We start from the raw sequence: 10171 nt of genomic DNA on the forward strand, positions 1-10171 counted from the left end.
TGTGGGGAGGGTGTGTGAGGGGTTACCAGGGAGGGCTGTGTGTGTGTGTGTGTGTGTGTGTGTGTGTGGTGTGAGTGGTGACCAGGGATGGCTGTGTCTGTGTGTGAGGGGTGAGGGGTGACCAGGGGGCTCTCTGTGTGTGTGTGTGGGGGGGGAGGTGGCCAGTGAGGGATGTGTGTGTGTAGGGGGGGTGAGTGCTGAGCAGGGAAGGCTGTGTGTGTGTGTGGGGGGGTGAGTGCTGACCAGGGAGGTCTCTGGGGCAGTGGTGACCAGGGAGGGCTGTGTGTGTGGGGTGTGTGGGTGTGTGTGTGACGAAGGAGGGCTGTGTGTGTGTGTGTGTTGGTCACCAGGGAGGGCTCTGTGTGTGTGTGGGGGGGTGACCAGGGAGGGCTGTGGGTGGGGAGGTGTCTTTGTGTATGTGTGTGGTGACCAGGGAGGGCTGTGTTTGTGTTTGGTGTGTGTGTGTGTGTGTGTGTGTGTGTGAGAGAGAGAGAGAGAGAGAGAGAGAGACCAGGGAGGGCTGTGTGTGAGGTGTGGTGTGTGTGTGAGTGGTGACCAGGGAGGACTGTGTGTGTGGTGTGGTGACCAGGGAGGGCTGTGTGTGTGGGGTTTGTGTGTGTGGTGTGGTGACCAGGGAGGGCTGTGTGTGTGGGGGGGTTGTGTGTGTGGTGTGGTGACCAGGGAGGGCTGTGGGGGGGGGGTTGTGTGTGTGGTGTGGTGACCAGGGAGGGCTGTGTGTGGTGTGTGTGTGTGAGTGAGAGAGAGAGACCAGGGAGTGCTGTGTGTGTGTGGTGTGGTGTGGTGACCAGGGAGGGCTGTGTGTGATGATGACCAGGGAGGGGTCTGTGTGTGGTGCGTTTGGTGTGGTGTGTGTGTGGTGACCAAGGAGGGCTGTGTGTGTGTGCGTCGTGACCGGGAGGGCTGTGTGTGTGTGTGTGTGTGTGTGTGTGTGTGGAGACCAGGGAGAGCTGTGTGTGGTGTGTTTGGGTGTGTGGGGTTTTGTGTGTGTGTGTGTGTGTGTGTGGTGACCAGGGAGGGCTGTGTGTGTGGTGACTGGGAGGGCTGTGTGTGAGGTGTGTGTGTGTGGTGACCAGGGAAGCTGTGTGTGTGGTGTCTGTGTGTGTTTGTGAGGGGTGATCAGGGAGTGTGTGTGTGGTGTGGTGTGTTTGTGGTGACCAGGGAGGCTGTGTGTGTGGTGTGTGTGTGTTTGTGAGGGGTGAACAGGGAGTGTGTGTGTGTGGTGTGTTTGTGAGGGGTGACCAGGGAGTGTGTGTGTGTGGTGTGTTTGTGTGTGTGTGTTTGTGAGGGGTGACCAGGGAGTCTGTGTGTGGTGTGATGTGTTTGTGGTGACCAGGCAGGCTGTGTGTGTGGTGTGTGTGTGTGTTTGTGAGGGATGACCAGGGAGTGTGTGTGGTGTGGTGTGTTTGTGGTGACCAGGGAGGCTGTGTGTGTGTGTGTTTGTGAGGGGTGACCAGGGAGTGTGTGTGGTGTGGTGTGTTTGTGGTGACCAGGGAGGCTGTGTGTACCCGCGCGGGGAGGGCAGCTCCCCACGTGGGGCTGACGCCGGCTGCTCCGCAGCTCCGGATTGATCCTGGGGCTATAAAGCGAGGCCGCTGCGAGGGAGGCAGAGCGGCGGCGGCGGCGGCGGCAGACGCGGCTCCAGACCCCCGCGCGCTCCGGCTCCAGCTGAGCGCAGCCCCGAACTGCCCGGGCTCCGGCCAGCGACGGCTGCCGGGGGACCTGCTGCTGCTGCTGCTGCTCCTGCTCCGAGCCGCCCGCAGCCGGTGGGACAGCGACAGCGACACCGCCCAGACCCCCGCAAGTTCTGTCCCCTCCTGGCCGCGCACACTCAGCCCCTTTGATTGCTCGGACTTGCTTTCCTGCTGGACGCTGGTGGGGGGAAGATCCAGCCAATCGCTTCCACCTGGACAAGCCCCCTTAGCTGGACCCTCTGATTAACATGTCCGACCCTTCCCCGCCTGCCCTCTCCGCACAGGTAAGATGAACTTTATTTCGGAGCCTTGAACAGTAACTAGGAACTCTTCGCAGGCCTGCAGAACCCGCGCTGGGCGTGGAGCCCGGGGGAAAAGCATCTGGCCCCCCGCAAGCCGGCTGGAAATGAAGTAGACTTCGACACGGGGAGGGAGGATCAGCGGCTTGCTGCTTATAAAAGACCCAAACAAAACAAAGGACAGAGACGCTGCCCTTCCCTCCCCCCCCCCTTCTGTCGCTCTAGTAAACAGAAGTCATGGGAGCTAGAGGCGGCTGCTGCTGCTGATTGAATTAAGCTTTGCCACTAGCTCCGCTGGCAGGAGGCTACAGACCTGCCAGGTGCAGCAGCCGGCCCCCGAGTTTCTGGGTGACTCCTAGCAGGGAGCACGGGCAGCTGGGTTTGATGTTTAACCTGGAGAACCCGTTCACGGAGAGGGGGCGCTTCTTCTCTTCCATGGAGTACCAGCACCAGCTGGAAGAGGAGGGTTACCCGCCTCCTGGCAGCAACGGGAGCCTGAATGAGAGTGAGGCCGGGCCGAGAGGAGGTACCCCTTACCCTCTCCACACCACTCTCACCCTCATCAGCCTGGCCGGGCTGCTCATGCTCTTCACCATCTTCGGCAACGTGCTGGTCATCATTGCCATCTTCACCAGCCGTGGGCTCAAGGCTCCCCAGAACCTCTTCCTGGTCTCCCTGGCCTCAGCTGACATCCTGGTGGCCACGCTGGTCATCCCTTTCTCACTGGCCAACGAGGTGATGGGCTACTGGTACTTTGGCAAGGTCTGGTGCGAGATCTACCTGGCCTTGGACGTGCTATTCTGCACCTCCTCCATCGTGCACCTGTGCGCCATCAGCCTGGACCGCTACTGGTCCATCACCCAGGCCATCGAGTATAACCTCAAGCGCACACCGCGCCGCATCAAGTGCATCATCTTCATCGTCTGGGTCATCTCGGCCGTCATCTCATTCCCGCCCCTCATCTCCATTGAGAAGAAGAACGGGCAGCAGGCTGACCAGCGGGCCGCTGGGTGCAAGATCAACAATGAGAAGTGGTACATCATCTCCTCCTGCATCGGCTCCTTCTTCGCCCCCTGCCTCATCATGATCCTGGTCTATATACGTATCTATCAGATTGCCAAGAGGAGAACCAGGGTGCCCCCCGGCAAGAGAGGAGAACACCCCAATAAGAGGCAAAATGGCTTGGCAGACAAGGAGGAGCTGCCAGCAGCAACCAAGCTCAATGGGGAGAAGGTGATGGAGGGAGGAGGAGGGGAAGGAGGGCAGGAGAGGGAGCTAAATGGCATAGACATGGAGGAGACTTCCTCCTCGGACCACAATGAGAACCACCAGTGCAGGAAGCAGGGGAGGCCCCAGAGAGGCAAGGGCAAGACCAAATTGAGCCAGATCAAGCCTGGGGACAGCTTGCCCAGGAGGATGGAGGAGGAGAGGAATGCCAAAGCGTCCCGGTGGCGGGGCAGGCAGAACCGGGAGAAGCGCTTTACCTTCGTGCTGGCAGTGGTGATCGGGGTCTTTGTCGTATGCTGGTTTCCCTTTTTCTTCACCTACACACTCACCGCTGTCTGCAAGAGCTGCTCCGTGCCGGACACCCTCTTCAAGTTCTTCTTCTGGTTTGGTTACTGCAACAGCTCTCTGAACCCTGTCATCTACACCATCTTCAACCAGGACTTCAGGAGGGCCTTCAAAAAGATCCTCTGCAGAATAGACAGGAAAAGGATTGTTTGATGAACAGACCCTTCTCTGTCAGCATGACTGGTGACTAAAGGCTCTCCCATGTGAGGGTGATGCACACCTGCCTTGGGCTGGATTTGCAAGTGAATAGTTTCCTCTGACGTGCAGGTGGGACCCCTTTAAAAACGGAGATGAAACTATTAAAACACCAAGCAACAACAACAAAGCAAACAAGGGAAACACACAGCCTCAGCATTTGGGTTTGCGAGTGGATCATTTCTGGCTTTGGATGGGTTCATGACTTATAAGCTTAACTCTTTAAAAACTTAAATGAAATTCAGAAATCAACAACAAAGAGAAAATATACAGGCCCACATAAGCTATTTTTTTGGATGTGTAATTAACTTTAAACTCCTTGTAAAAATACAGTATTCCATCCCTGAGATCTGTCTTAATTTTTGTAAGGCAGTCAGCTTTGAAACTAAGAATGCTTTAAATAGTCTTGACAACTTGAAGCATAAAAACAATTGGAGCCATCTCATCAACCCTGCGGTTTGATAGTATTACCAAGATTTCCAATGTGCTATTGGGTTTTGTCCGTAAAGCTTGTAAGTGCAGACCTGACCAGATTGGAGGATTTTTTTTATGTATGTGATTCTGTTTCCTTGTTGGCTCCCTATTATTTAGTACTGCTGAAAAGGTAACATTCCTAACTGGGGGGAAAAAAGAACCCGAACAGTTTCACAATGCAATCAGAAATGATCCAAAAGATTGAGAACAATGAGCTCATTTTGCTTGCAATGTGATGCTCGAGAGCAATCAAGTTCTTAAAGAGTTAATAGAAAGTAATATCCCCTTACCTTACAGCCTGGAAATCTGTTCAATGCTAACTTGTTTTCCCCACCCCTGATTGTAAATAGATAACATTTTTTTAAAGTAAATATCAGGGTTACATATATCATGTTATCTGATTTGTATTGATTTTTGACGTTTTAATTCCTGCTGGGTTTCCTGCACAAGAAACCGGGTTTCATGCACAAAAGCAATTCTGCCTTTTTGAGTAACCTGATAAGATTTAAATTTTTAATTTTCTAGTTTTATCTTCAGTGGAGACTGGTGAACTGTCCATTTTTTTTATCTGAATCTTATACAGGACAACCCTTTAAAACAGGAAATACAGTTTCTCCTATATTTTATGGTGTAATTATCCTTTTTTTTATTAAAGTGTAAATATCATTATATTGGAATGGGAAAGAGTTAATATTAAAATACCACCTTTTCAGAAGTATCTATTATAAACAAACCTAACATCCTTGTGCCATGAGGAAAACTTCCTGAAGAATATTAAAAAGGAAAAACTTCTTTGCCATTCACAATAAACTGTGGGGAAACCTTTTAACATTATAACAACAGCTTCATTTAAATATTGACAGGTCACAGAAACGATGTGGAATACGAAACGTTTGTTTAAATTACCCCATTGTAAACTGAATTTGACTGGACAGCAGCTGTCAAATGTACTGTAGCAGACTTAAAGGAGAAAGAGAGCTTTTTATTTCCAAGAGTGTTTCATTCCTTTTACTCTTTTTGATGTATTTAACTCCAAAGGTCCCATGGCAAATTATGGGAGTTGGACACCAATGTTTACATCCACATAAGTTTTCAAAGCTGAATCCTTGAGAGGTGAGAAAAAAAGCAAAATTTCCTTTACCTTTAAAAATAAAAAGTTGGCAGCAGTTGCTATAATGGATTTTTATTAAATAAAAAAGTTTACAGATTACATGTGAAATAAACTTGAATGAATATTCTGTTATCAGTACTTTCAACAGTTCACAAGTTTCAAAACTCTACATCAGCTGCAGGCTTAGGCTCCGTAAATGGTGTCATCAGAAGAGTCACTTGTGTTTTCCAAAAGGCATTGCTATACCTAATGCTAAACAATGGTTTAGTTCATTGTGCAGTGACATAATGAGTCCTTGATACGCTGCTTTCTTTTCTCATGCTGCAGTAAGAGCATTCATGTGCTTCTTAAAGAACTGGATTTAGGGTTACACAGTGAGATTTGCTTGGTTAGCTTATCAATACCTTTTCCCCTCTCAGTAGAAATAGCTGTGTGGTGCAGTATTTACAAACAGCCAGGATGCTAAATAATTAGGTCATAAACACAACTAGAAATGATAAGAGCAGGGGAGATTATAACTGTTGGGTTTAGCTGAATTGCATTTCATGTTTATAAAAGACAACTCTTCCCAAAGAGATTTTGTTTGTTTCAAGTCTCTTGGGAGCAGGCTGATGTGCATATAAAAGTGACTCTGGTAAACCTTGACCTTTTCCCAGAGTCAAGAAAAAATGAAAGAACATCTTTCCCTGGTTTAACATGATGTGTTATTATCTGTATCACAGTAACACTCAGACAACTCAATCAGAATTAAGCATTGTCATTTACGTTTGTACAGGACCTTGCACAATCTCTGCCCCAAAGTGATTGCTGTTTTAAGGCACCAATCTGGCAAAAATTTACGCATGTACTTTGCTTTGCTCACATGGAGTCACTGGGGCTACTCACCTGCTTATAGTTAAATATGTGCATGAGTGTTTGCACCATCAGGGGTCCTCAAAATTGCCAATTTGAAAAGTGGCTACTGATTTCAGCTGTCTGTTTTTGGGTGCTCAACCTGAGCCTTCTGAAAGGAGCCTGGTTTTCAGAGGTGTTGAACAGCTACAGTTTCCATTGCTGTCAGCGGGAGTTTGGGTGCAGCACGCTTCTGAAAGCCAGGGCCTCAGTATAGGAACCCCCAAATCATTCCTAACTTGGCTTCATAGTTTGTCTTATAAAAATAAGGAAAGCAAACAAAAGAACATAGAGTGGCTAACGTGGCTTTGTGAATGAATCACTGATGAGCTTTGGGGCCCTGCTGCTCTAGGGAACGCAGCTCCCTCCGCCCGGTGAAGACTCAGTTTTCCTTGGTAAGCCCCCAAACTGGAATAAAGCTGGAGAGAGGAAGAGCTGAAGTGCAATTTTCAAATTCTTAATGCCCCACTTTCAGCGTGAGGTGAATCTCTGGAGAGGCAGAGGGAAGGAAGGGCGGGGGGGGGGGGCAATGGCGAAGGAATAAGGACAGGTAGGTATGCCAATGATATGGGGGTGTGGATCCAGGGAGAAAACAGGTAGCAGTGATGCCTGCAAAAGTCCTGTGTAAAATGAAAATCCCAGTGATCAAAACCCTGTCCTGATGTTACTGAACTGCTGTAGCATCTACTGTTCCTTTTATATGGGAGATATCAGCTTCCCCACTATGAACCGTCTCATCCCAGGGGGAAAGAGCATTTCCAGGGCTGTCAGGCAAACTAAATCACTGGCTGGGCACAGCTATTGAGCCCACCCAGAATGGCTTGGTTGAGCTGCTGGAGCTGGAGAAGTTGGGGAGGGGGCTGGGAGCTGGAGAAGTTGCTGGGGGAGGGGTTGACATTAGTTTGCCCCACTGCTCTGATAACCCTGATCGCCTTTTATCTTCCCTTCCCTAAATAATACGACCCAGAGGCAACCAAGGTGTTGACCAGTGGTAGCAATTGGTAGGGCTGGACCAGGGCAGCTGCAGCAGCACGGACTTCGGGGCAGGCCAGCTCTGTGAGTAATTCCCTGGGGTCCCATGGGGATTTTTACAGCCCACACTGAAGTCTCTGCTGTCACAGCTTCACTAGTTGGTACCCGAGCCAGCTAAGATTAGCTCAGGTATCCCAGCTAGTGCTGCAGTCACACCCTGTGTCTGCTAATCAACAGCAGAGAAGGTTTGAATCCTAGTGAGCCCTAGGTAAGAGGCTGCATGTCATTGCTTTGCCCGAGGAGGAGAGTGGGACGTACCCTGTGGTTCAGTGTAGACATACCCACAGTCTCAAGCAGCAGGTGGGGTTGGTGCTGTCAGAGAAACAGGCCTTGCAATGTTGTCAGGTGCTAGTGTCCAGGACTGTTCGGAGAGATGCCATGTGATGAATTCCTCCAGCAGGAATGTGGAAATTGCTACCCTGGAGGAGACCCAGGATTCATCCAGCCCAATCTTTGTCCATGTGGGTGGGTGTGGTGCTGGTCCTGCATTCCTTACACTCCGATTTTCACCGATTTCAGCAGGGGTGTGGCTGTACGAGGGATGCTTTGGGATCTTCCGGGAGCTGTGTAAATGTAGGAGAATAGTGGAAAATGGGGAATAGTATGGCCAGCTCAGCCAAGATTTTAGATGAAAGACAGACTAAGAGGCAGTTTTGGCCCTGTTTACTGCACAGGTGGAGCCTGTAGCTCCCAGGCAGAGAGAAGTCCACCCACGAGGGCAGGGGTTCTGCAGTGGCACACACCACCCATCAGCCACGCTCGCTGAGGGTGGGGGAAGATGCAAGTTCCTCCTGGTTGCTGCAGTTGTTTCCCAGGTGGAGGCTGCTGGGCCAAGTACCCCAAGTGGGTCCTACTGAGTGTGGTGGCTGCTCGTGGGGAGGAGAAGGATTTTTGTGAGAATAAAGCTTTTGCTTTTACTGTTCCTTTGGCACTTGGAAAGTTCAAAGTCTGCAGAGATGACTTCTTTATTACAGCAGGCGCCTTGGCAGAAGTGCTGCTGCCGGAGCTGTGCCATTGTTTCTATTGGAAATGACACTTCTTAGCTGGCCTCTAATAACTTCTTTGGGATGCCTGGGTTAAATATTTGTAGCTGAAATTGCTTTGGCTGTTTACAAGCTGTAGGAGTGGAGAAAACAGAGAAGTTAGTTGGCTGACGATTTCCCCCCGTCCAGTACTCAGACAACTCACAAGGGCTGTGATGATGATGAAACCTAGGCTAAGTACTGACCTCTGTTCCTCCCACTGGCATCCTGTGGAAGTAAACAGGCCAAATTCTGATCTCATTGAAGTCTATGGCACAATTCCCATTGATTTCAATGAGACCAAACGTCTGGGTGTTTTTTTGGCAACACAACCCCTAACAACTGTTGAGACCTGGCACCTTTGGCCCCATTGCTCCGGCCGCCTGGACAGCTCTCCTTTTTATTGACTGCATTTGTGCTGTGAAGTGAACCACAGGGTCAACCAAAGTGGGGGTAATTAGCAGCTTAAAATGGCAAAGGCTCAGCTGGACAAACCAGTGGGGAAATAAAATCAGAACCTCTGACCCAACAAAGTTACATCTCAAGCCTGACATTCAAGGTTCCACAAAAGGGTCAGTTAGCGTCTCCTCCATTCTATTTCATTTCCAAGCGCCTCTGCATTTCCAACACACAGTCTTGGCTCTGACACTGATGCCCTCTACCCCCCCTGGGCTGAGGCTGGCTCAGTTAGAAATCTCTGGAAGCCTTTGCTGTCAACTGCCCAGCAAAGTTTTGCACACTGCCTTTGCTTTAGATACTTCAGCCTGAGCCAGGCACCCCAACGTCTGGCTTCTAAACTGAAACAGACACTCTGAGGTTCACCCGCGCCTGGGTCTCATTAGAGATGGCTCCCAGCTGCAAAAAGTGAATCTAGGTCAAAACTTTGGAGCATTTAGATCTGAGTTCTTGGTTCTGGCCCATCTCTAGGCCAGACCTCAGGAGGTCATCTAGTCTAACCACTTGCTCAAAGCAGGACCAATCCCCAGACAGATTTTTGCCCTAGATCCCTAAATGGCCCCCTTGAGAATTGAACTCACAACACTGGGTTTAACAGGCTAATGCTCAAACCGCTGAGCTATCCCTCCCACCAAAAGGTGTTTAGGGACCTAACTCCTATGCATGATTCTATGCCCTCACCCCACTTTTTCGTGTGAAATAGCCAGAGTTTGTTGACATTGAGGATATAAGACATCACTTTCAATTCCTTTGAGGAATTGGGCCTTAGTCATTACTTAAGCAAAACTTCTACTGGAATCAGCAAAGAATCCTGTGGCACCCGTCTGTTAGTCTATAAGGTGCCACAGGACTCTTTGCTGCTTTTACAGATCCAGACTAACACGGCTACCCCTCTGATACTGGAATCAAGGGGAGTTTTGTAAGTATTAAGAGAGTTCAGCGTTTGGTTTCCCTTTCTAATTGGCTCTGGACTGGTTCTTTGCCCATTCTTTGTAATTAATACTCAAATAATACAAGGCCAAATCACTAGCTCCTTACTTGGGAAAATGCGAATTGACACCCTCCTCCCTCAACATACCTGTTGCTTATATAAGAACCTTCCTGGGAAGAAAATACCAGTTACTGAAGGGCCCTTTAACCTACCCTGGAAAGGCATAAAAAGAACTCATGGTTGACAAATTAGAAATAAGGCACTTTTTTTTTTTTAAACAGTGAGGGTGATTAACCATTGGAACAAACTATCAGAGGATGTGGTGGAGTCTTTATCTCTTGAGGTCTTCAGAGCAAGACTGGATGCCTTGCTGGAAAGTATGCTTTAGCCAAACACAATTCACTGGGCTCAATTCAGGAGTAACTGGTTGAAATGCTCTGGCCTGTGTTATATAGGAGGTCAGATTAGATGATCTA

The 10171-nt window shown here is 49.5% G+C and overlaps 1 protein-coding gene across 1 annotated transcript; it reads left to right on the plus strand.

Moving 5' to 3' along the window:
• The first annotated feature begins 1648 nt into the window (after positions 1 to 1648).
• ADRA2A (adrenoceptor alpha 2A) lies at positions 1649 to 6707 on the plus strand. The gene has a single exon (XM_039482471.1). It carries the CDS (start codon positions 2396 to 2398, stop codon positions 3734 to 3736), a length of 1341 nt encoding a protein of 446 aa, XP_039338405.1. The 5' UTR covers positions 1649 to 2395; the 3' UTR covers positions 3737 to 6707.
• Positions 6708 to 10171: the final 3464 nt, after the last annotated feature.

The sequence above is a fragment of the Mauremys reevesii genome, linkage group 7, assembly GCF_016161935.1.
Source record: "Mauremys reevesii isolate NIE-2019 linkage group 7, ASM1616193v1, whole genome shotgun sequence".
Classification (NCBI taxonomy): domain Eukaryota; kingdom Metazoa; phylum Chordata; order Testudines; family Geoemydidae; genus Mauremys; species Mauremys reevesii.